Source organism: Embiotoca jacksoni, unplaced genomic scaffold, assembly GCF_022577435.1.
Source record: "Embiotoca jacksoni isolate LCO1_2020_lvr unplaced genomic scaffold, fEmbJac1.0.p SCAF_44, whole genome shotgun sequence".
Taxonomy (NCBI): Eukaryota; Metazoa; Chordata; class Actinopteri; family Embiotocidae; genus Embiotoca; species Embiotoca jacksoni.
Genome location: NW_027185397.1, coordinates 1 through 26083, shown reverse-complemented (window position 1 = coordinate 26083; position 26083 = coordinate 1). Strand labels below are relative to the sequence as shown.

General features: G+C 43.8%; 1 protein-coding gene across 1 annotated transcript; it reads left to right on the top strand.

The window, feature by feature from the left end:
- Positions 1-3298: 3298 nt before the first annotated feature.
- On the top strand, positions 3299-22836 carry LOC138210278 (protein NLRC3-like). Its single transcript, XM_069169345.1, has 9 exons — positions 3299-3370; positions 5453-5594; positions 5702-5821; positions 8461-8711; positions 8798-10613; positions 19301-19474; positions 20197-20379; positions 20965-21147; positions 21905-22836. The coding sequence occupies exons 2-9, from the start codon at positions 5464-5466 to the stop codon at positions 22089-22091; spliced, it is 3045 nt and encodes a 1014-aa protein (XP_069025446.1). The 5' UTR covers positions 3299-3370; positions 5453-5463; the 3' UTR covers positions 22092-22836.
- The last annotated feature ends 3247 nt before the right edge of the window (positions 22837-26083 follow it).

Below are 26083 nucleotides of genomic sequence, written 5' to 3'. Positions count from 1 at the left end.
ATGACATCCGAAGCCTCGCTGCCCGGCTGTACCACGTGACTGCTTCGGGAAGTGGTTCAGATTTTGCCGGGAGGTTTGACAGCAATATAAACCCCTCAGGCTCCATTCAAAATGTGGGTTGTTGGTGGAGAGTTGAGGTCAGTTGAGAGTTTGGATAGTTTGGAGAGTTTAGAGAGAGAGAGATAGTTTGGAGATTTAGGAGAGTGAGGAGAGAAGGAGGTGATAAGATGGAGCCAGCTAGGAAGAGGAGGATTTCCCCTGTGGGAACACTTTGATTTGATAACTCCTAATAAGCTAAATCTAACTCTATTTCAGACACATTAGGTTTGCTTATCAAGAACTGTATTTTTCACAGTTTCTTATTTAATTCAAAGGTGAGGTGTTTATTGTGCTCCAAGGAGTTGGGGTACAATAACAACACCTCATCCATGCTGAGGCGTTACCGTGCCTTGCATGAGAATAAGGAGGAAACTGGAGCTTCACCCAGCCAAGGTAAGTCATTACAATATTACAAATGCACCATCACAATTTTTCCCTGTTCACTTTTGTTTATTGTGCAAATAAAGACAGGTAACAGACTCTGTATTTATTCTCTTTTAACCAGCCACCAGAAAACAAGAGCTGGATGAAGCCCTCGTCTCCATGATAGTGAAGGACACACAGCCCTTCAGTATTGTGGATGATGTTGAATTCAGGGCATTTGTGTCCAAACTGGATCCTAATTATGTTCTCCCTACAAGGCAGGTATGTATGGGTGCATGCATGAAACAAATGAGTACTTTATTGTGTCTCACAGTTCAGCACTATGTATTTTTTCCTTTAGGCTCTGAAGGCCATGGTGGAGGCCAAGTATGAGTCAGCTAAGGAGAAGGAGAAGACTAAAGTGAAAAAGGTGGCTGCTGTTAGCCTTACTTCTGACATGTGGACATCCACAAAACCAAAAACTGTTGAGAAACTGTTATTTCTGAATAAAAATGAATAAAATGTCCCCTGTCCTGTACATCATTGTCCAAGTTACACGAGCATATTCAGTCCCCTCTTCCTAGTTCCACAAACACTTCCACTGTCCTCTGCCTGCTTAAGCCCATGACATTTTCCTAAAGTGACAGAAAAACATGATTACACAACCTGCCATATCATATGATATGACCATTTTGGGAAAATTTACACACACAGAATACATTCAAAAAATATTTTATTATGCACATATGTGATAATTTATGTACAGAAATTATTTGGTCATACATTTTTGTAATTCATAGTCATTCCCAACAGCCATAACAGACACAAACATTCAATGCATCACATGTGGTTCAGATACAGCTGCCTGTCATTATACACTTGGCCAGTAGGTGGTTTCGTGTTCACATGAAGCTTCGAGAAATGAACCCTTTCTAGAACCAATTGGCTGAAGTGGTTCGATGCCTCATGAGGCTTCATCTCACCATCACTACTTTCTACCATCTTTTCATGTGTAACTTCCATCTAACTCATCTGTCTGCACTGTAGAGTCGCCATGTTCACCGCTTGGAATACACAGACTTGATTGGCTGAGTGGTATCACGTGGGATGGCTTAACTCGCATGCAATTGGTCTGTGCGTTTCCTCATCCACTAACTTCTACCGTAAAGTCTACATTTTGGGCACCTTTTACTGTTTCATGTTTCATACTGGTTCATCAATTTAACTTAATTTAATAGGTTTATTTACAGTTGCATACGAGAAGAACCTACGAATAAAAATAATAGAGTTGTAGCACATGTTAATTTCCATGCGAGGCAGGTATGTGGTCTAAAACACACTGATTTAAAGTATTTTCCAGAGCCCGCGTTCACATCTTTAATCCGCCATCATGTCTGTGTGTGTAATGCACAGCTTCCGCCACCAGGTGGTGCGTTTGAGCAAATAAAGGGACGTTTGAAAGAGAAGTTTTCTACGGTGTCTGTCCAGTGTGTTTGTTTATCTACAGCATAGGTCACTAACAGGCGGACCGCGGTCCGGGTCCGGATCCAGAAGACGTCCCATAGGGACCCGGACCTACAGCCAAAACAGAAGGTTCTGATTTAAGACCTGACGGGGTTCTTCTATTTTAACCGACGCAGCTTCTGTAGACTTTACGGTAGAAGTTAGTGGACGAGGAAACGCAGAATAATTGTGTGCGAGAATCTGAAAATGTGTTTAATTGGAGAACAACGGTTTTTAATTGGAGAACAAAGGCTTTTAATTGGAGAACAACTGTTTTTAATTGGAGAACAAAGGTTTTTAATTGGAGAACAAAGGTTTTTAATTGGAGAACAAAAGTTTTTAATTGGAGAACAAAAGTTTTTAATTGGAGAACAACTGTTTTTAATTGGAGAACAAAGGCTTTTAATTGGAGAACAAAGGTTTTTAATTGGAGAACAACGGTTTTTAATTGGAGAACAAAAGTTTTTAATTGGAGAACAAAAGTTTTTAATTGGAGAACAAAAGTTTTTAATTGGAGAACAACTGTTTTTAATTGGAGAACAAAGGTTTTTAATTGGAGAACAAAGGTTTTTAATTGGAGAACAAAAGTTTTTAATTGGAGAACAAAAGTTTTTAATTGGAGAACAACTGTTTTTAATTGGAGAACAAAGGCTTTTAATTGGAGAACAAAGGTTTTTAATTGGAGAACAACGGTTTTTAATTGGAGAACAAAAGTTTTTAATTGGAGAACAAAAGTTTTTAATTGGAGAACAAAAGTTTTTAATTGGAGAACAACTGTTTTTAATTGGAGAACAAAGGTTTTTAATTGGAGAACAAAGGCTTTTAATTGGAGAACAAAGGTTTTTAATTGGAGAACAAAGGTTTTTAATTGGAGAACAAAGGTTTTGCAGACAAAAAGTCTAGTTTATAAGCAAAACTAACAAAACTGTAAAGAGCTAATTTGTTTGCTGCGTAATAAAAACACAAAACTACCTTCATAATGGAGGAAGAAAAGTGTTGCTAGGCAACACAAAAGTAGTCCTGAAAAAAAAAATCCTCCTGTAATTTACTATTAAATATGAATTCACGTGATTTATAATTAATCATATTATTGTCATTTACATGTTAAACAGCGTCCCAACTATTTTATAAAGGTTGTAGAAGTTCGACTCTTCTTTCTGTCTCATGTTGTTCACATGTTCTCATATCGATGCTTTTATTGTTCACCTTTTACTAAAACTTATACTCAATAGATGAACTTCATTTGATTTGAAGACAGTTTTAGTTTTGTATTTATAGGAAATCACGTGAAATGCACGCATGCGCACACACGCCGTTAGATAAGAGAGTGACTGATGAAAGTAGGAAGTTCAACCTCCATTTGGAGTCGACAGAACAGACGGAAGAAAGTTGAACAGGATTCACGGTGAGTTTTAACATGAAGATTATTTTACTGTCGGAGGGAAGAATGAGCTGATCATCTGGATCGATCTGTGGATTCAGAGGCTCCAGCTGATCATCTGGATCGATCTGTGGATTCAGAGGCTCCAGCTGATCATCTGGATCGATCTGTGGATTCAGAGGCTCCAGCTGATCATCTGGATCGATCTGTGGATTCAGAGGCTCCAGCTGATCATCTGGATCGATCTGTGGATTCAGAGGCTCCAGCTGATCATCTGGATCGATCTGTGGATTCAGAGGCTCCAGCTGATCAGCTGCTCTGAAACAGAAGTTACCAGGTTCAACTCAGGACCTGAATCCACCGAGTCCTTCTTCTCTTTGTTCACTGTAAACTTTTGGATGTGACCACTGAAGCTCTGATCATAGAGGAGCTGCAGACCGTTAAATAACCGCGTTACCGTGAACGGAAGCCGGTAACGGTTGCCGCCGTGTGATTGTCGTTGCGCCTGCAGTAGTGTAGTTACGGTAAGGTCCGGCTGCGGCCCGCCGATGGGCTGCTTCACTGACTGGAGATAAACAGGGCCACGTCGAGTCCAGTCTGACGTCACCCACAGGAAGTTGGATAGAGGAACGTCCATTTGCAAAATAAAATACCCTGTGACGCCCCGGATGTAAACATCCCACCACTACAGGTGACTACTTCCGGTCTTCAGGCAGAAGAAACACGTTCTCCTGATTGTTCAATAGATTTAAAATAAATGCACCACGTGGTCTGTGGACTCAGAAGACTGAACTGAACCTGACTACATCTGTTTACTATCATTAGTCCAACATTATTATTGTTATATTATTATAATATACTCAGTACAACCTAATGTACGTCTAGTTTGTTTTAATTTAAAAGAAAATCAAGTAGAAAACAGAAAGCTAAAACCAACATGAGAGGTTAACTTGATATCTGTAGTTTAAATGTAAAACTTGCCCACAAACATGTTGTGGAGCTGCTTGTTCTGGAGGTTATCGTGGCTCCTGCCTGGTCTTCTCTGAACATGATCTGGAGAAGTGAAATGGATCAACTGTTCACCTCATTAATCGGAGACAATGATCTTCTTATGAGTCACAGTGTTCGAATTCAGACTGACATCAAAATGAAAGTCTCAGTTGCCAAATTTATTGTTTCCTGAAGATAACAGCTGGAAAGGAACCAAACAGCTGACGTGACATCATATGAATATTTCTTATTTATATTTATAAATCACATAAACTCATATTTAATTAAAAAAATATACCAAAGACAACATATCAGATGTTGAAACTGAGAAATAATATTGTTTTATGAAAAATATCCATCCAGCTTGTTATCAGCTCAGTTCTAAAGCCAGCATCTGTGATGGTACAGGGATGCATTAGTGCACATGACATGGGTAGCTTGAACATCTGGAAGGAAGCATTAATGCTGAATGATATATTCAGGTTTTGGAGCAACATATGCTGCCATCCAGACAACGTCTCTTTCAGGGAAGGTCTTGTTTATTTCAGCAGAACAACGTCCAACCACATTCTGCACGTATTCCAACAGCATGGTTCTCTAGTAGAAGAGTCTGCTGATAAACTGGCCTCCTGCAGTCCAGACCTGTCAATCATTGAAAACATCTGGAGCATCAGGACATGAACAATACAACAAAGGAGACCCTGAACTGTTGAGCAGCTGAAATCCTCTATCAGACCAGAATGGGACCACATTTCACTTTCAAAACTCCAGAAACTGGTCTCCTCAGTTCCCAAAAGTTTCCAGAGTGTTGTTAAAAGAAGAGGTGATGCAGCTCAGTGGTGAACATCATCCTGGAACAACTTATAGAGACGTGTTGATGACATCAGATTCACAATGAGAATATGTTTTTCAAGTGTTTTTTACACACAGTACGTTTTTAAATAAATATGGTCATGATAACGGTCCAAATGAGGAGATGTGAGTAGTTTTTAATCAGATGATCGTCGCCTCTAAACCAGCGAACACCTCTAGAAACAGAGGAAACCAGACCTCCTCAGGTTTCTGATGATTTTGATGTTCTGAGCTCACAGTCAGTGTTGCTGCTTTACTTCTCAGACTGACTGAAGATGAATGTTTTAATGGAGGAAGAGGAGGACCGAGAAGAGTCTCCAGGATCCATCTGTCTGTCCATGAAGAGTGATATGTCCAAAGAGCATCCTCCACTCTTCAGTGGTGAACCAGGACCTTCAGACTCACAGTAAGAGACTGTTAATTATTCAGTTCTTAGACATGTTGAGAGGAAACTAGAGCAGATTGATTAAAGTCAGTGGACACATGAAGACAGAAACATGTTTGTGTTTGCAGAGATCAGTTCTACAGACGGAGACAAGAGTCTCCAGGATCCATCTGTCTGTCCATGAAGAGTGATATGTCCAAAGAGGAGCCTCCAGTCTTCAGTGGTGAACCAGGACCTTCAGACTCACAGTAAGAGACTTTTGACTCCAGATTTAAATTTAATATCGGACTATTAAAATGTGATCAGTGGACATCGTCTGAACCGTGACTTCTACATTCACGGATCTCTTTCAATATCTTCCAGGAAATACACAAAACAAGTGCTTGGTCGAAATAAGGATATTTATTGAACAATATTTACACCAAGGATATAAATATATAGATATTGATTGTAGTGCATGGATCATGGATGTGATGAACAGGATTTCTGAGGATTTCACACAATGAATAATAGTTAATAATAATAATAATAATAATAATAATAAGAAGAAGAATAAGAATAAGAATTATAGTTTATTACTGGATGCTGGTCTCATCTTTACTTTCCCCTCTGAACTTAAGGAGTGTTTCAAGAGCAATGAATATCGATAGCTCGCAGGAAATTGAGCAAAGGTATAAAACTGACTCATAAATTGTCAGTTAAAAATGAAAATGCCTCCCACAGTCAAAATGTTGGAGATAACCAGATTAAAAAAAATAAAAATCCCACGTAATTTTGATCATGTCACGTGTATTGTCAAATATTTTGGTGAAGTTTGAGCAAACATTTGGCAAAGTTGTATAGTTCCTGTGATAAGCCACGCCCACTTTAATTTATCATTCCAAAATTGTATGCATGAGCTGAGTTTTGGCCAATTTTGTGCAGCCAATAATGACATATATACTTTTCACATTTGTGGCGCCCCCTAATGGTCAAGCTTACAATGATTTGTTAGTTCTATTTCCAAACACAGTCTGAACATATCTATTACAATTTATGATGAGCAGACAAATCATTCATGAATTATAGCCGATTTCCTTCTCCGCCCCTGTGAAAATACAGAGACAAGCGTCCTTGGGAGGAAATAAAGTGGAATAACATGCAGGAAACGGTGGATCCAACCTGGTATCCAACCAGACATCTCTGGCTGAGAGGTCTAGTCGTCATGCCTCTTAATCACTTGACTATCACATCATACCTATGCAGACACTTTCAACACAAAATGTTCCTGCTCACATCGTGAAAGAAAACCCAAATCATAAATGGTGCTCTGCTGCCCCCCTCTGGATTGTAACAGGAACTGAGGTTTGCTGCATTACCTGTCAGCATGGAGGAATGAGCAGCCTTTAAGAAGTTGGCTTGTGATCTTCTACTTTTCCTTCACTCTCATAGCACAATACAGGAATATTATATGATAAGAGAAAAGCTTTAAAGGGTGTAATTACATATAAATGTATGAACATTTGGTAGTTTTGATCAGGACTGATTTTGGTTAAAAAAACTAACTCTGAACATTTTCTTGATGTATATTTGATGTGGTGTTTTGAAGCAGACAGCTTCGTCCTCTCCGGGAGGTAAGCGGGTACGTTTATTTCAAAGTGATGCACAACGGTTAAAAAGATTCAAAGTTAGAAGAAAGTAAAAATGTGAAGAACCGATAGACAGCAGAAGAGAGCTGATGACTAAACTGTCCTCAGCTGTTCTGTATCTCAGAGCATGGATGTACAGATCTGTGCATTCTTTATGTTTCTCGGTGCACACATCAGGATTTTATGGTGAACTGAAGAAGATGTCATTTCTGCTGTTGGATGAAGTTCCAGCTGATTTTTGTGTGGCAGTGAATGTGAGAGAGGAAGAGGTTCCTGTCATTGAGGTGTTTCCTGAACAAAGTGAAGTCTGTTGGTTCAGACCGGCCCACTGTGTGGAAGAAGAACCTTTTTCCTACATTAGTTGAACAAATGATGCCTGTAGAGTGAAAATGATGGTCTGGTCTCAAGTTGGAGAGAAAATTCTCTAAATATTTCCTGAGCTGTCGTCACTGTTGGTCACATGACTCAGTCCAGACGACACAATACACACCCATTATAAACCCAACACTGGTCCAAGAAGTTCATCAAACATCTGGTATAGTTTGGAGAAAACTAGAACAGAAATCAAAAGACCTGGAAATAAACCAAAGACAAAGATTTTATGGAAAATGCTTCATATTTTCATATTTATAACTCCTATCCAAATGAAAAGTAAAAGCACCATCGTCCTGAAAGAGTTGAACATTTTGATAGATTGATTGTTTCTGTAAGTGTACGAACTGTAGCAGCATTCACACTAATAAAGATTGAAAGATCATCATAAACCGGCACAGAAACAATCGTGTTCGGTCCGATGTGGCTTGAACCCTGATGATGAACAGAAACAGGAACCAGAAGCACCACTGCTCTGTGTCCCGGTTTATTAGAGCTCTTCTCCAGTTGAAGGAACCCAGGCTGCTATCAGAGCGACTGGAGAACAGGGAAGGACGTCATCACCTGTCTGTGGTGGGATGTTCATGCTGGGAAGGAGCTGTCAATCAAAGTGTTTGTATCAATAGAAAGCTGCAGGCAGATCACAGTGTTTAATAAGAGCAGTTCATGAGTTCCTGAACAGTGGAAATAGAAGGAAGCATCATCTTCATCACAGACCAAAGGCTGAATAGCTTCACTTTCACTGTCCTCTGAGTCCTCTGAGTCCTCTGTGTCCTCTGAGTCCTCTGAGTCCTCTGAGTCCTCTGAACTTCTGACAGAAACCTGAAATCCTGATATTTTTAACAACAACAGCAAAATATTTTACTGATCATGAAATGTGTTGACAGGGTGATGAAGAGGAGCGGTGTGATGAAGAGGAGCGGTGTCTCTGAGGACCAGCTGTCCTGCTGTGTTCTGTGTCAGGACGTCCTGAAGGATCCCGTCTCCACCAGCTGTGGACACCGGTTCTGCAGACGGTGCATCACCTCCTACTGGGACCAGTCGGCTCCATCAGGAGACTCCTCCTGTCCCCAGTGTGGAAAAAGATCCAGAACCGGACCTGGACCGCAGACAGACAGTCAGACCGGCACTGGACAAAGTAAGACTGTCCATTTCCTCTTCCTGTCTTTGTTTGTGTGCAGCTTCTCTTTCTTTAGTCTGACAGATGTTCTCTTCTTTGTCCAGATGTTGGTCTGCAGCAGGTTTTAGATGAACATAAGATCAGTGTGAGGAGGAGATGTGAACATGTGACTGAAGGAAGTGATGAAAGAGGAAGTAGAACCCTCCTGAAGAGGATCTACACGAAGCTCTACATCACAGAGGGACGGAGTGAAGAGGTTGATACCCAACATGAGGTGATGCAGCTGGAGACCAAGAAGAAGATCCTCCATGACGCTCCAATCAAGTGCCACGACATCTTTAAAGCCTTCCCCGACCAGCAGAGACCCATCAGAGTGGTTCTGACCAACGGCGTCGCCGGTGTCGGAAAAACCTTCTCGGTACAGAAGTTCACTCTGGACTGGGCCGAGGGCTCGGAGAACCAGGACGTCAGCGTGGTGATTCTGCTGTCGTTCAGGGAGCTGAACTTGATCCGAGATGAGCGGTACAGTCTTCTCACGCTGCTCCGTGTTTTCCATCCAACGTTCCAGAAGGTCTCAGCAGAGCAGCTCGCTGTCTGGAAGCTTCTGTTCATCTTGGACGGCCTGGATGAAAGCAGACTCTCTCTGGACTTCAGCAGCAGGAAGCTGGTTGATGTCACTCACGAGTCCTCCGTCGACGTGCTGCTGACCAACCTCATCGAGGGGAATCTGCTTCCCTCGGCTCTCGTCTGGATAACTTCCCGACCCGCGGCGGCCAATCAGATCCCTCCTGAGCGTGTGGACAGACTGACAGAAGTACGAGGCTTCACTGACGCCCAGAAGGAGGAGTACTTCAGGAGGAGGTTCGGTGATGAAGAGCGGTCCAGCAGCATCATCTCCCACATCAAGACCTCCAGGAGCCTCCACATCATGTGTGGAATCCCCATCTTCTGCTGGATCAGCGCTACGGTTCTGGACCACATGTTGACCACCGAGCAGAGAGGAGAGCTGCCCAAGACCCTGACTGACATGTACTCACACTTCCTGCTGGTTCAGACCAAGAGGAAGAAGAACAAGTACCGTGTACACGAGACGAGTCCACGGGAGCTGACGGAGGCTGATGAGGAAGTTCTTCTGAAGCTGGGGAGGCTGGCGTTTGAACATCTGGAGGAAGGAAACATCATGTTCTACCAAGAAGACCTGCAGCGGTGCGGTCTGGACGTCACAGAGGCCTCGGTGTACTCAGGAGTTTGTACAGAGATCTTCAAGAGAGAGTGTGTGATCTTCCAGAAAACAGTCTACTGCTTTGTTCATCTGAGCGTTCAGGAGTTTCTGGCTGCAGTCTACATGTTCCACTGTATCTCCACCAGGAACACAGAGGTGCTGCAGGACTTCCTGGGAGGAAAGTACAGACGCTCATCTCTGGATGACTTCCTGGGAGGAAAGTACAGACGCTCATCTGTGGATGACATCCTGAAGAGAGTCATGTTAAAATCCCTCCAAAGTCAGAATGGCCACCTGGACCTGTTTGTTCGCTTCCTTCATGGCCTCATTCTGGAGTCCAACCAGAGACTCTTACGAGACCTGCTGGGTCAGAAAGAGAACGGTCCACAGATCATCCAGAGAACCATCAAGAACCTGAAGGAGATGAACAGTGATGAGATCTCTCCAGACAGAAGCATCAACATCTTCCACTGTCTGATGGAGATGAACGACCTCTCAGTCCATCAGGAGATCCAAGAGTTCCTGAAGTCAGAGAACAGATCAGAGAAGGAACTCTCTGAGATCCACTGCTCAGGTCTGGCCTCCATGCTGCAGATGTCAGAGGAGGTTCTGGATGAGTTGGACCTGATGAAGTACAACACATCACCACAGGGACGACGGAGACTGATCCCAGCTGTGAGGAACTGCAGGACGTTTAGGTGAGTCCACATGTGATCATTAACGTTATCAATCAGATCAGTAGTTTGGTTCTTCACAGACACACGGGATGTATTTCTTTAGTTCAAACAGCTGATGGTCAGTTGTGTTGTTTAAGAAGCTGTGAGGATTCAAATGGAGATTGTTCTAGCTGGTTGTGATTAATGCTGATCACATGATCAAACTGTTCTTCTGCTGATCTGCAGGTATTTCTACATGATCTGTGAACCTTTCATTTGTCAGTAGATCATTAGTTGGGATGTTCCAGTCGGGTCGATCCATCCTTTTTCAACTGATGGGTATTGATGACACTGAGCTGTATTCAGCTCTGATCCTTTGTGTTACGTCAGCTGTCACATGGTGTCGTGAACAGAGAGCTCAGTTTGTGTCAGGATGGAGAGCTGAACTCTGACATGTGGAGACGTGAAGTCTGTCATGATATTAAAAAGAAAGCAGCACAACAGGCTGTAACATGTGATGCAGCATTTAGTGAGGTGGTAACAGAGCTGCGTTCAGGACCACTACAGCTACGATAGAAACTCTCAGTGAAATCCAGTCACTTCACTCAGGTCACTGATGAAGTGGAAGTGAGGTTTGTATGTGTTGTCCAGCTTGAAGGTGTCTCTTTTGGAGCAGAGGCTTCTTGGTTGGACGGCAGCCTCTCAGTCCTCCGCAGTGGAAAACTCAGCTGACTGTAAGACAAGGCACGTTCATTTGTACATCACATTTCAACAACAAGGTCATTCAAAGGGCTTCACATAAAACCATTAAAAGCATCAAAACATCAGGCGAAAGAAAAGAACATTTAAAAACAGTTATTAAAACATTAAAAACAAACATTCAAACATTTAACAAGCTAAAAATAGAATAAAAGTTACAGTGCAGTTTAAAATATAAAATACAGTAGTAAAAAGCAGAAATAGGAGAAATGAATCAACATCCTTAAATCTGGTTCAATGAAAGGCAGCAAACAGAAAAGTCTTCAGTCTTGATTTAAAGGATCTGAGAGTCTCAGCAGACCTGCAGCTTTCTGGGACTTTGTTCCAGATATGTGGAACATAGAAACTGAACGCTGCTTCTCCATGTTTAGTTGTGACTGTGAATAGAAAGGAGAGCAGCAGACGACCTGAGGGGTCGGGATGGTTCATAAAGGAGCAGCAGAGCACAAATAAACCGTTCAGAGCTTTATAGACCAGCAGCAGGATGTTGAAGTGGATTCTTTGTTGGACAGGAAGCTGGTGTAAAGACCTCAGAACTGGAGGGATGTGGTCCAGTTTCTTGGTCTCAGTGAGGACTCGAGCTGCAGCGCTCTGAATCAGCAGCAGCGCTCTGACTGACTTTTTACAGAGACCCTTAAACACACCGTTACAGTAGTCCAGTCTGCTGAAGATGAATGCACGGACATGTTTTTCCAAATCCTGTTGAGACATAAGTCCTCCAATCCTCGATATATTCTTCAGGTGATAGCAGGCTGATTTTGTAACTGTCTTGATATGTGTGTTCAGATTGAGGTCTGAATCCATGACAACAGACTTCTGACTTGGTTTGTGGTTTTTAACATCAGTGACTGACTTTCAATCAGTCCAAAAACAATGACTTCCGTTTTATATTTGTTTAATTGAAGAAACTTTTGGCACATCTAGTTGTTGATCTGTTCAATGCATTTACAACCCTTGTCTGGGATTATAGTCCGCTGGCAATATAGTTATGTAGATTTGTGTCGTCTGCATAATTATGATAACACACTTTGTTGTTTTCCATAATCTGTAGATGTTGAACAAAAGAGGCCCCAGAATTGAACCTTGGGGAACACCACATGTCCTTTTAGTGCGCTCTGATGTGTGATTAGCTGCAGACACAAAGTCTTCTCGCTCCTTCCAGTAGGATCTCCAGATACAAACCCATTTCATAAAACGTTGGGACGTTGTTTAACATGTAAATAAGAACAGAAGAACTGTTCGAGGCAGATGTTCTCCACCTCTGGTTCTGGTTCTGTTAGATGTTCTCCACCTCTGGTTCTGTTAACAGATGTTCTACACCTCTGGTTCTGGTTCTGTTAGATGTTCTCCACCCCTAGTTCTGGTTCTGTTAAATGTTCTCCACTCCTGGTTCTGGTTCTGTTAAATGTTTTCCACCTATGGTTCTGGTTTTGTTAACAGATGTTCTCCACCACTGGTTCTGTTAAATGTTCTCCATCCCTGGTTCTGGTTCTGTTAGATGTTCTCCACCCCTGGTTCTGGTTCTGTTAGATGTTCTCCACCTCTGGTTCTGTTAACAGATGTTCTACACCTCTGGTTCTGGTTCTGTTAGATGTTCTCCACCCCTGGTTCTGGTTCTGTTAAATGTTTTCCACCTCTGGTTCTGGTTCTGTTAACAGATGTTCTCCATCTCTGGTTCTGGTTCTGTTAGATGTTCTCCACCTCAGGTTCTGGTTCTGTTAAATGTTCTCCACCCCTGGTTCTGGTTCTGTAAACAGATGTTCTCCACCTCTGGTTCTGGTTCTGGTTCTGTTCGATGTTCTGTACCTCTGGTTCTGGTTCTGTTAACAGATGTTTTCCACCTCTGGTTCTGGTTCTGTTCGAAGTTCTGTACCTCTGATTCTGGTTCTGTTAACAGTTGTTCTCCACCTGTGGTTCTGGTTCTGTTAAATGTTCTCCACCCCTGGTTCTGGTTCTGTTAAATGTTTTCCACCTCTGGTTCTGGTTTTGTTACCAGATGTTCTCCACCTCTGGTTCTGGCTCTGTTAACAGATGTTGTCCACCTCTGGTTCTGTGAGATGTTCTCCACCTTTGGTTCTGTTAGATGTTCTGCACCTCTGGTTCTGGTTCTGTTAACAGATGTTCTCCACCTTTGGTTCTGGTTCTATTAATTGTTCTCCACCTTTGGTTCTGTAAACAGATGTTCTCCACCTCCGGTTCTGGTTCTGTTCTCCACCTCTGGTTCTGTCAACAGATGTTCTCCACGTCTGGTTCTGGTTCTGTTAATATATGTCTGGTTCTGTTAGATGTTATCCACCTGTGGTTCTGGCTCTGTTAGATGTTCTGCAGTTTTGGTTCTGGTTCTGTTAACAGATGTTCTCCACCTCTCGTTCTGGTTCTGTTACCAGATGTTCTCCACCTCTGGTTCTGATTCTGTTAGATGTTGTGCACCTGTGGCTCTGGTTCTGTTAGATGTTGTGTACCTCCGGGTCTGGTTCTGTTTACAGACGTTGTCCACTTCTGGTTCTGGTTCTGGTTCTATTAGATTCTCTCCACCTCTGGTTCCAGTTTTGTTAGATGTTCTGCACTTTTGGTTCTGATTCTGTTAACAGATGTTGTCCACCTGTTGTTCTGGTTCTGTTAGATGTCCTCCACCTCTGGTTCTGGTTCTGTTAGATGTTCTGTACTTCTGGTTCTGTTAACAGACGTTCTCCACCTCTGGTTCTGGTTCTATTAGATGCTCTCCACCTTTGGTTCTAGTTCTGTTAGATGTTCTGTACCTCTGGTTCTGGTTCTGTTAACAAACGTTGTCCCCCTCTGGTTCTGGTTCTGGTTCTATTAGATTCTCTCCACCTCTGGTTCTAGTTCTGTTAGATTGTCTGTACCTCTGGTTCTGGTTCTGTTAACAGATGTTCTCCACCTTTGGTTCTGGTTCTGTTAACAGTTGTTCTCCACCTGTGGTTCTGGTTCTGTTAGATGTTCTGCACCTGTGGTTCTGGTTCTGTTAACAGACGTTGTCCACCTCTGGTTCTGGTTCTGGTTCTATTAGTTCTCTCCACCTCTGGTTCTGATTCTGTTAGATGCTCTGTACCTCTGGTTCTGGTTCTGTTACCAGATGTTCTCCACCTCTGGTTCTGGTTCTGTTAACAGTTGTTCTCCACCTGTGGTTCTGGTTCTGTTAGATGTTCTCCACCTCTGGTTCTGATTCTGTTAGATGTTGTGCACCTGTGGCTCTGGTTCTGTTAGATGTTCTCCACATTTGGTTCTGTTAGATGTTCTGCAACTCTGGTTCTGGTTCTGTTAACAGATGTTCTCCACCTTTGGTTCTGGTTCTATTAATTGTTCTCCACCTTTGGTTCTGTAGACAAATGTTCTCCACCTCCGGTTCTGGTTCTGTTCTCCACCTCTGGTTCTGTCAACAGATGTTCTCCACGTCTGGTTCTGGTAATATATGTCTGGTTCTGTTCGATGTTATCCACCTGTGGTTCTGGCTCTGTTAGATGTTCTGCACTTTTGGTTCTGGTTCTGTTAACAGATGTTCTCCACCTCTGGTTCTGGTTCTGTTACCAGATGTTCTCCACCTCTTGTTCTGGTTCTGTCAACAGTTGTTCTCCACCTGTGGTTCTGGTTCTGTTAGATGTTCTCCACCTCTGGTTCTGATTCTGTTAGATGTTGTGCACCTGTGGCTCTGGTTCTGTTAGATGTTCTCTACCTCTGGTTCTGATTCTGTTAGATGTTGTGTACCTCCGGTTCTGGTTCTGGTTCTATTAGATTCTCTCCACCTCTGGTTCCAGATTTGTTAGATGTTCTGCACTTTTGGTTCTGGTTCTGTTAACAGATGTTGTCCACCTGTTGTTCTGGTTCTGTTAGATGTCCTCCACCTCTGGTTCTGGTTCTGTTAGATGTTCTGTACCTCTGGTTCTGGTTCTGTTAACAAACGTTGTCCCCCTCTGGTTCTGGTTCTGGTTCTATTAGATTCTCTCCACCTCTGGTTCTAGTTCTGTTAGATGTTCTGTACCTCTGGTTCTGGTTCTGTTAGCAGATGTTCTCCACCTCTGGTTCTGGTTCTGTTAACAGACGTTGTCCACCTCTTGTTCTGGTTATATTAGTTCTCTCCACCTCTGATTCTAGTTCTGTTAGATTTTCTGTACCTCTGGTTCTGGTTCTGTTAACAGACGTTGTCCACCTCTGGTTCTGATTCTGGTTCTATTAGATTATCTCCACCTCTGGTTCTAGTTCTGTTAGATGCTCTGTACTTCTGGTTCTGTTACCAGATGTTCTCCACCTCTGGTTCTGGTTCTGTTAACAGTTGTTCTCCATCTGTGTTTCTGGTTCTGTTAGATGTTCTCCACCTCTGGTTCTGATTCTGTTAGATGTTGTGCAGCTGTGGCTCTGGTTCTGTTAGATGTTCTCCACCTCTGGTTCTGATTCTGTTAGATGTTGTGTACCTCCGGTTCTGGTTCTGTTTACAGACGTTGTCCACTTCTGGTTCTGGTTCTATTAGATTCTCTCCACCTCTGGTTCCAGTTTTGTTAGATGTTCTGCACTTTTGGTTCTGGTTCTGTTAACAGATGTTGTCCACCTGTTGTTCTGGTTCTGTTAGATGTCCTCCACCTCTGTTTCTGGTTCTGTTAGATGTTCTGTACTTCTGGTTCTGTTAACAGACGTTCTCCACCTCTGGTTCTGGTTCTGGTTCTATTAGATGCTCTCCACCTTTGGTTCTAGTTCTGTTAGATGTTCTGTACCTCTGGTTCTGGTTCTGTTAACAAACGTTGTCCCCCTCTTGTTCTGGTTCTGGTTCTATTGGATTCTCTCCACCTCTGGTTCTAGTTCTGTTAGATTGTCTGTACCTCTGGTTCTGGTTCTGTTAAGAGATGTTCTCCACCTTTGGTTCTGGTTCTGTTAACTGTTGTTCTCCACCTGTGGTTCTGGTTCTGTTAGATGTTCTGCACCTGTGGTTCTGGTTCTGTTAACAGACGTTGTCCACCTCTGGTTCTGGTTCTATTAGTTCTCTCCACCTCTGGTTCTGATTCTGTTAGATGTTTTGTACCTCCGGTTCTGGTTCTGTTTACAGACGTTGTCCACCCCTGGTTCTGGTTCTGGTTCTATTAGATTCTCTCCACTTCTGGTTCCAGTTCTGTTAGATGTTCTGTATCTCTGGTTCTGGTTCTGTTAACAGATGTTCTCCACTTCTGGTTCTGTTAACAGACGTTGTCCACCTCTGGTTCTGGTTCTGGTTCTATTAGTTCTCTCCACCTCTGGTTCTAGTTCTGTTAGATTTTCTGTACCTCAGGTTCTGGTTCTGTTAACAGTTGTTCTCCACCTGTGGTTCTGGTTCTGTTAGATGTTCTCCACCTCTGGTTCTGATTCTGTTAGATGTTGTGCACCTGTGGCTCTGGTTCTGTTAGATTTTCTGTACCTCTGGTTCTGGTTCTGTTAACAGACGTTGTTCACCTCTGGTTCTGGTTCTATTAGTTCTTTCCACCTCTGGTTCTAGTTCTGTTAGATTTTCTGTACCTCTGGTTCTGGTTCTGTTAACAGACATTGTCCACCTCTGGTTCTGGTTCTGGTTCTATTAGTTCTTTCCACCTCTGGTTCTAGTTCTGTTAGATTTTCTGTACCTCTGGTTCTGGTTCTGTTAACAGACATTGTCCACCTCTGGTTCTGGTTCTGTTAACAGTTGTTCTCCACCTGTGGTTCTGGTTCTGTTAGATGTTCTCCACCTGTGGTTCTGGTTCTATGAGATGTTTCCCACCTCTGGTTCTGTTAGATGTTGTGCACCTGTGGTTCTGGTTCTGTTAGATGTTCTCCACCTCTGGTTCTGATTCTGTTAGATGTTGTGTACCTCTGGTTCTGGTTCTGTTTACAGACGTTGTCCACCTCTGGTTCTGGTTCTATTAGATTCTCTCCACCTCTGGTTCCAGTTCTGTTAGATGTTCTGTACCTCTGGTTCTGGTTCTGTTAACAGATGTTCTCCATCTCTGGTTCTGGTTCTATGAGATGTTCCGCACCTCTGGTTCTGTTAGATGTTTTGCACCTGTGGTTCTGGTTCTGTTAACAGACGTTCTTCACCTCTGGTTGTGGTTATGGTTCTGTTAATGTTCTCCAACTCTGGTTCTGGTTCTGCTAACAGATGTTCTCCACCTCTGGTTCTGGTTCTGTTTAAGGGTTTTTCCTTCCAGCTGTTTCTCATGTTGAACTGTTGGGTTCCTCTCTGGGATGTTCTGCGGTTCTGGAGAAGAACTTCACTGTGTATGAATAAAGTTCTGATCTGGTGCTGAATAAATCCAACTGAATTGTTTATAAGCTGATACAGTGGGTACAGAAAGTATTCAGACCCCTTTAAATTTTTCACTCTTTGTTTCATTGCAGCCATTTGCTAAAATCAAAAAAGTTCATTTTATTTCTCATTAATGTACACTCAGCACCCCATCTTGACAGAAAAAAACAGAAATGTAGAAATTTGTGCAAATTTATTAAAAAAGAAAAACTGAAATATCACATGGTCATAAGTATTCAGACCCTTTGCTCAGTATTGAGTAGAAGCACCCTTTTGAGCTCGTACAGCCATGAGTCTTCTTGGGAATGATGCAACAAGCTTTTCACACCTGGATTTGGGGATCCTCTGCCATTCTTCCTTGCAGATCCTCTCCAGTTCCGTCAGGTTGGATGGTGAACGTTGGTGGACAGCCATTTTCAGGTCTCTCCAGAGATGCTCAATTGGGTTTAGGTCAGGGCTCTGGCTGGGCCAGTCAAGAATGGTCACAGAGTTGTTCCGAAGCCACTCCTTTGTTATTTTAGCTGTGTGCTTCGGGTCATTGTCTTGTTGGAAGGTGAACCTTCGGCCCAGTCTGAGGTCCAGAGCACTCTGGAAGAGGTTTTCTTCCAGGATATCTCTGTACTTGGCCGCATTCATCTTTCCTTCAATTGCAACCGGTCGTCCTGTCCCTGCAGCTGAAAAACACCCCCATAGCATGATGCTGCCACCACCATGTTTCACTGTTGGGATTGTATTGGGCAGGTGATGAGCAGTGCCTGGTTTTCTCCACACATACCGCTGAGAATTAACGCCAAAAAGTTCAATCTTGGTCTCATCAGACCAGAGAATCTTATTTCTCATAGTCTGGGAGTCCTTCATGTGTTTTTTGACAAACTCTATGCGGGCTTTCATATGTCTTGCACTGAGGAGAGGCTTCCGTCGGGCCACTCTGCCATAAAGCCCCGACTGGTGGAGGGCTGCAGTGATAGTTGACTTTGTGGAACTTTCTCCCATCTCCCTACTGCATCTCTGGAGCTCAGCCACAGTGATCTTTGGGTTCTTCTTTACCTCTCTCACCAAGGCTCTTCTCCCACGATTGCTCAGTTTGGCTGGACGGCCAGGTCTAGGAAGAGTTCTGGTCGTCCCAAACTTCTTCCATTTAAGGATTATGGAGGCCACTGTGCTCTTAGGAACCTTGAGTGCTGCAGAAATTATTTTGTAACCTTGGCCAGATCTGTGCCTTGCCACAATTCTGTCTCTGAGCTCCTTGGACAGTTCCTTCGACCTCATGATTCTCATTTGCTCTGACATGCACTGTGAGCTGTAAGGTCTTATATAGACAGGTGTGTGCCTTTCCTAATCAAGTCCAATCAGTTTAATTAAACACAGCTGGACTCCAATGAAGGAGTAGAACCATCTCAAGGAGGATCAGAAGAAATGGACAGCATGTGAGTTAAATATGAGTGTCACAGCAAAGGGTCTGAATACTTATGACCATGTGATATTTCAGTTTTTCTTTTTTAATAAATTTGCACAAATTTCTACATTTCTGTTTTTTTCTGTCCAGATGGGGTGCTGAGTGTACATTAATGAGAAATAAAATGAACTTTTTTGATTTTAGCAAATGGCTGCAATGAAACAAAGAGTGAGAAATGTAAAGGGGTCTGAATACTTTCCGTACCCACTGTAGCTGTATTTATAATAACACATGTTCTTTATTCTCTCATCACAGATTAACAGGATGTGGAGAACTCTCAGAGACTCACTGTGAAGTCGTGGCCTCAGCTCTGAAGTCCAGCCCCTCCCACCTCACACATCTGGACCTGAGTGACAACGACCTGAAGGATTCAGGAGTGAAGCTGTCTGCTGGTCTGGAGAGTCCGAACTGTCGTCTGGAGACTCTGAGGTCAGTTCATTGACTGCTGCTGCTGCAGTTCTTCTCTGTTCATGTGTCACACTTTAGTTCATGTTGGAGATTTCTGAGCACAAATCTGAATAAACTTCAGAGCTTTCAGAAAAGTCCTGATGAGCTTCAGACCTTCAGACTGAAACAGAAACCAAATAATAAAGCGTCTGCATGTTTGTCTGAGCACACGGGTTCACACGTGTGTTTGAACACAACACTCATGTCCACATGGACATGAAAAGACGTGTCGGTGTCAACAGTCCTCCCTCCTGTCCACTCTGTCTGTGGAGAAGTCCTCTGATCACCTGACTCCAGCGGTACCAGATGGACGACATCATCCACAGCCGTGTTGTGTGAACATGTAAAGCTGACAGTGATCCGTGTCCTCAGCAGTCTGATCACAGATCCAGTCGCTGTGTTTCCTGTGTGAGCTGCAGTGGAGGGACGGGAAGTCAAAGAACCAACGTTGTTCTCAGTCGTCTGTCCCTCTGCTGGATTTCTGATGATTTCAAATCTATAGTAACATGCAGAGAAGATCCGTGAAGATCTGCTGAAACTGAAGATACAGGAAATCTTTGACTGGAGTTTGGAAGGAACTGATGATGTTTGTAGAAGGCCGACATGTTGATGATCCACAGTCACAGATCACAGAGGACAGAGTTCCTCTTTGAAGGAACAACTCATCTGTTTATCTTCATCTCCATCTTTTATTCTTTATTCAGATTGATGAGCTGCAGGTTGTCAAAGATCAGCTGTGATTCTCTGGGTTCAGCTCTGAAGTCCAACCCCTCCCTTCAGAAACATCTGAAACATCTGGACCTGAGTCTCAACAAGCTGCAGGATTCAGGAGTGAAGCAGCTGTGTGGTTTTCTGGAGAGTCCACACTGTAGTCTGGAGACTCTGAAGTAAGTTCACTGTCTGTTCCTGTTGTAGATCTTCTCTGTTTAATCAGCAGCTGCAGCTCCTTCATGTACAAACAGAACCTCCATCTTAAAGCTGTGAATGATTTTCTGTTCTCTGGTCCTGAACTCAGTGAGTCGTCCCAACAGACGAGTGTTTGTTACAGAAAGTGTAGAAAATGTTCTCTGATGTTGTTGAATGAATGTTTGTAATGTGTGTTAAAGAGTCTCAGCTGGAAACAGAAGATCCTCTGAACTCTGATCTGTTGAAACTCAACGATTTCTTTCAGTGTAACCTCACAGATAAAGTCTGATCACTGATATTGATCCTTCACAACACACTCAGATGAAAGCACATCATTAGCTGCAGCTGTTTAAAGTATCAGTAGAGTAGTGATGGTGTAATGAGACCTGACGGAGGTGAGCAGCATCTTGTTGACCTGTGTTGACATGAAGAGGTGGATGAATGTTGTGCTGACATTTGGATGATGTCAGTAGAAGGCTGACATGATGAAGATCCTCAATAACAGAAGGACAAAGTCATTCAAACTGATCACATGATTTTATCTCCATCTTTTATTCTTTATTCAGATTGAGGTTCTGCAGTTTGTCAAAGATCAGCTGTGATTCTCTGGGTTCAGCTCTGAAGTCCAACCCCTCCCTTCAGAAACATCTGAAACATCTGGACCTGAGTGGAAACAAGCTGCAGGATTCAGGAGTGAATCAGCTGTGTGGTTTTCTGGAGAGTCCACACTGTAGTCTGGAGACTCTGAAGTAAGACTCCATGTTTCAGTTGTGCTGAGATGAACATGATGTGAAAGTTGTGGAGACACTAAACTGCAGACATCAGCTGATATTCTTCTGATCCACACTGAGGATCTTCAGGGGAAAGTCTGTTTTCTTCTTCTCTGGTTTAGTCCACTGACTGTGGCAGAGCAACGTCCACATTTAAAACCATAGAAGAAGAAAAATCCTTCACTGGATGATCGACTGTGAAACTGTGAAACTGGATTTTCACCTTAAAGTCTGACATTGAAATAAAAAGCTAAATCTTCTCACAACATCAGACTGCAACAAATAAATGTTCAGTATGTGCTTGTTCACACTGGTCTGGAGTGATGTGATGATGTTGGACTGAAATATTCAAACAGATCACATCAGATCAGATGTTGTAGATGTAGTTTGGATCATCTGATGGACTTTTCTTCCACATTCAGTCGACATGTTTGTTTTCTTTGTAAACTTGAGGATCTTCAGAGGAGTCTGGGATCAGTTTGATGGACAACATGAGTTTGTATCGATGGAGCCGCTGGTGGAGCTGCAGAGTTTAAGAGCTGAAGTCACTCCGTCTTTATTGAAGCAGCAGCATGTTGTCCTTCATATTAATGAGAGCTCTTCTTCACTGCTTCTGTTTCACTGTTTCAACCTGCAGCTGTTTGGAGTTTACATTTTATAAACTGGAACATTGTGAAGCTTCTTCAGCTCTGAACACCATGAAACACTCAACTCACTGCTTTTATTCTTTATTCAGATTGATGAGCTGCAGGTTGTCAAAGATCAGCTGTGATTCTCTGGGTTCAGCTCTGAAGTCCAACCCCTCCCTTCAGAAACATCTGAAACATCTGGACCTGAGTCACAACAACCTGCAGGATTCAGGAGTGAAGCAGCTGTGTGGTTTTCTGGAGAGTCCACACTGTAGTCTGGAGACTCTGAGGTAAGTTCACTGTCTGTTCCTGTTGTAGATCTTCTCTGTTTAATCAGCAGCTGCAGCTCCTTCATGTACAAACAGAACCTCCATCTTAAAGCTGTGAATGCTTTTCTGTTCTCTGGTCCTGAACTCAGTGAGTCGTCCCAACAGACGAGTGTTTGTTACAGAAAGTGTAGAAAATGTTCTCTGATGTTGCAGCTCCTTCATGTTCATGTCTCATGTTCATGTCTCACGTCTCATGTTCATGTCCATGTCTCACGCCTCATGTTCATGTCTCACGTCTCATGTTCATGTCCATGTCTCATGTCTCATGTCCATGTCTCCTGTCCATGTCTCATGTCTCAGGACTGAAGTCCTGCTGCTCTTTATTCTGATTTGTTGCATCACTGACTGACAGCTGATGGAGGAAGTTTCTGCACACGCTCAGTTCACCTCTGTTCTCTCTGTTCTCTACAGGTGGAGGGTGATCAGTGGAGGAGGACAGGACGATGATGATGATGATGATGACGATGATGACGATGACGATGACGATGATGATGATGATGATGACGATGATGACGATGACGATGATGATGATGATGATGATGACGATGATGACGATGATGATGATGATGATGATGATGATGTCCTTGTTTAATGTGTGTTGTTGTTGTTTGTGTTCAGTAACGTGATGAAATGACGAGTCAGCTGTAAATAACAGAGGTGGTGATTTCTAATGGAAGACTTTATATCTGAATAAAAGACTATAACTGGAATTAATCTTTGAATATAGAGAGGAGAGGAGGAGGAGAGGAGAGGAGAGGAGAGGAGAGGAAGAGGAGGGGAGAGGAGGAGAGGAAGAGAGGGAGAGGAGAGGAGAGAGCAGGAAATAAAAGAGAGGAGAGAAGAGGAGGAGAGGGAGGAGGAGAAGAGAGGAGGAGGAGGAGAGAAGAGGAGAGGAGGAGAGGAGAGAGGAGGAGGAGAGGGGAGAGGAGGAGGAGGGGAGAGGAGAGGAGAGAGCAGGAAATAAAAGAGAGGAGAGAAGAGGAGGAGAGGAGGAGGAGAAGAGAGGAGGAGGAGAGAGGAGAGAAGAGGAGAAAAGGAGAGGAGGAGGAGAAGAGAGTAGGAGAGGAGGAGGAGAGGAGAGAGGAGGAGAGAGGAGAGGAAGAGAGAGGGAGAGGAGGAGGAGAGGGAGAGGAGGAGGAGAGGAGGATGGGGGGAGGAGAGGGAGGAGGAGGAGAGAGCAGGAAATAAAAGAGGAGAGGGGAGGAGAGAAGAGAAGAGGAGGAGAGGAGAGGGGAGGAGGAGAGGAGAGGAGGAGGGGAGGAGAGGAGAGGAGGAGAGGAGAAGAAGAGGAAGGGAGGAGGAGAGAGGAGAGGAGGAGAGGAGCAGGAAATAAAAGAGGAGAGGAGAGGGGGAGGAGAGAAGAGGAGGAGAGGAGAGGGGAGGAGGAGAGGAGGAGGGGAGGAGGGAGAGGAGAGGAGGGAGAAGAGGAAGGGAGGGAGAGAGAGGAGAGGAGGAGAGAAGAGAGGAGGGGAGGAGGAAGAAGAGGAGAGGAAGGGAGGAGAAGGAGAGGAAGGAGAAGAGAGGAGGAGAGGAGAAGGAGAAGGAGAGGAAGAGAAGAAGATGGGAGGAGAGGAGAGGAGGAGGAAGAGAGGAGAGGAGGAGGAAAGGAGGAGAGGAGGAGGAGTGGAGAGGTGAGGAGGAGAGCAGGAGTTACATGTTAGACAACAGACAGTTCAAATCTCTATCAAATCTCCTCCTCTTCCTTCTCCCTCTCCCCTCCTCCTCCCCTCTCCCCTCCTCCCTCTCCCCCTCCCCCTCCTCCCCCTCTGCTTCTCCCCCCTCCTCCTCTCCCCCTCTCCTCCTCCTGTCCCCCTCCCCTCCTCCCCCTCCTCCCCTCCTCCTCTCCTCTCCTCATAATAAGACCATAATAATAATAAGATCTTCTGAGGATGTTACAAAGAAAAAACCTCTTCCAAGTTTTATTTTGATTGTTTTTATCAAAGTACTCTAAATGTCATTCTGGCTTCTTTTTACAGTGAAATTTCAGATTTAAAAAAGAAAAGAATTCATTTTATTTCACCTCCTGTTGCATGTTTGTGAATTAAAGAAATACCAACATCTAGAGTCGAGATATTAAAACAAGTAGACGTTCACATTTCAAAAAGAAACGTAAGAAAATATTCATAATACAAAATATAAATTTACCATTTGTAAGAATTACTATCAAAATGTTAATTATGTCTTTTTAATGAAACAGGAAAAAACCACAAATCCAACGTGGTCCCATCAGAGTTTCAATGAACTCGTCTGTTTCTGATCCAGTTTCATGTTTTCAATGAAACAATCAATAAAATAACACGCAGTTGATGTTCACATGCAAACAGGGAAAAGAGGAGGAGGAGGAGGGGAGGACCCTTTAAAATATGAGTGAGTCCAAAAACCTGAAAACATCAGAACAAGCAGCGACGGCCAAATAAACAGGATTCCTGAATCCAGCAGACGTAAAGAAGCTGATCACAGAGGACTGTCTGCTCGGAGACAGGAAGCTGTCGCCACGGCAACCGGGAGTGTACGCGTAACAGGCTGGAGTTCAACTTTTAGTTTCCTTCGTCACCCGAACAAAAACAACTAAAGTGAGTGAAATGATGAGAGGAGAGGTTTTTCCATGGCCTCCTCCTCCTCTCCTCCTCCTCCCTCCCTACTCCTCCTCCTCTCCTCCCCTCCTCCTTTCCTTTCCTCCCCTCCTCCTCTCCTTCTCCTCCTCCTCCTCTACTCCTCCTCCTTTCCTCCCCTCCTCCTCCCTTCCTCCTTTCCTTTCCTCCCCTCCTCCCTTCCTCCCCTCCTCCTTTCCTTTCCTCCCCTCCTCCTCCTCCCCTCCTCCTCCTTCTCCTCCTCCTCCTCCTCTCCTCCTCCTTCTCTCCTCCTCTCTCCTCTCCTCCTCCTCCCCTCCTCCTCCCTTCCCTCCTTTCCTTTCCTCCCCTCCTCCTCCCTCCCTTCCTCCTTTCCTTTCCTCCCCTCCTCCTCCTTCCCTTCCTCCCCTCCTCCTTTCCTCTCCTCCCCTCCTCCTCTTCCCCTCCTCCTTCTCTCCTCCTCCTCCTTCCTCCTCCTCCTCCTCCTTCTCTCCTCCTCCTCCTCTCCTCCTCTCCTCCTCCTCCCTTGTGAGGATCAAACAGCACACAGTGTCATGACACAGCACTTAACTTCAGTTTTTAATATCACAACAATAATTTCATCTTCAGCCAGTTGATCAAATTTTGAAAACATGTTTTTGATTTTGCAGCAAATTTAGTTTTTTGTGTAAAATTACATGAAGGACAAGAAAATACAAACGCACCGCAAATATTGAGGAGTTTTCTTGAATGAGCGTTAAATCTCCGCCTTCGTGAGATGGTTTCCTGGAGCGACTGATGAACTTCCTGGTGGACGAGTTCCACCTCCAAATAAAAAGATTGTGCTTCTGGTGAAGTCTTTTGTTGCTCCCGGTTGTTTTCTCTCTGATGTGTGAAGTGTGGATCTCACTGTTGGGGGACATGATGACGTGATGGACGTCAAACTACGAACCCCCAAACTATCCACCAGAGTTTGGAACAGAAGACGTTCCAGCTCTGGTCTCCTGGAAGAACCCGGTGGTGACGGGGATTATGGGAAACGTGGTCTCACACGAGACTTCCTGTTGAATTAACATGATTTAAGAAGTGACCTTGGAGATGATGTATTTTATATTTCAGGAATGTTTTCTTTGATTCTTTAAAGTCAGGACATAAATGAAAGAAGAAGACTGGAACTGAAGTATTTCTGTGATAAGTTACATCATCTAAAACCGCAAGGAGGGAGTGGTCTCAGGGTGAAAGGGGCGGAGCCAAACAGCTGACTCCTTCAGAACCTCCTACACTCGGCTGCGTCTCTTAGATTTGGGACTCGGTGTCACCTCCGTGGTTTTCCTCTTGCTGACTCTTCTGCTCCGAGAACTCTCTTCTTCATCGGACTCCTCCTCTCTCTGAACTTTAGAGCTCCGCC

What these genes read in the sequence shown, in the direction of transcription:
- LOC138210278 (XM_069169345.1), top strand. Translation starts at nt 5,464, where the DNA reads ATGAATGTTTTAATGGAGGAAGAGGAGGACCGAGAAGAGTCTCCAGGA. An exon ending in AGGAACTGCAGGACGTTTAG is followed by an intron (nt 10,614 to 19,300) that starts GTGAGTCCACAT and finishes CTCTCATCACAG; the next exon opens with ATTAACAGGATGTGGAGAAC. An exon ending in TGTAGTCTGGAGACTCTGAA is followed by an intron (nt 20,380 to 20,964) that starts GTAAGTTCACTG and finishes TTCTTTATTCAG; the next exon opens with ATTGAGGTTCTGCAGTTTGT.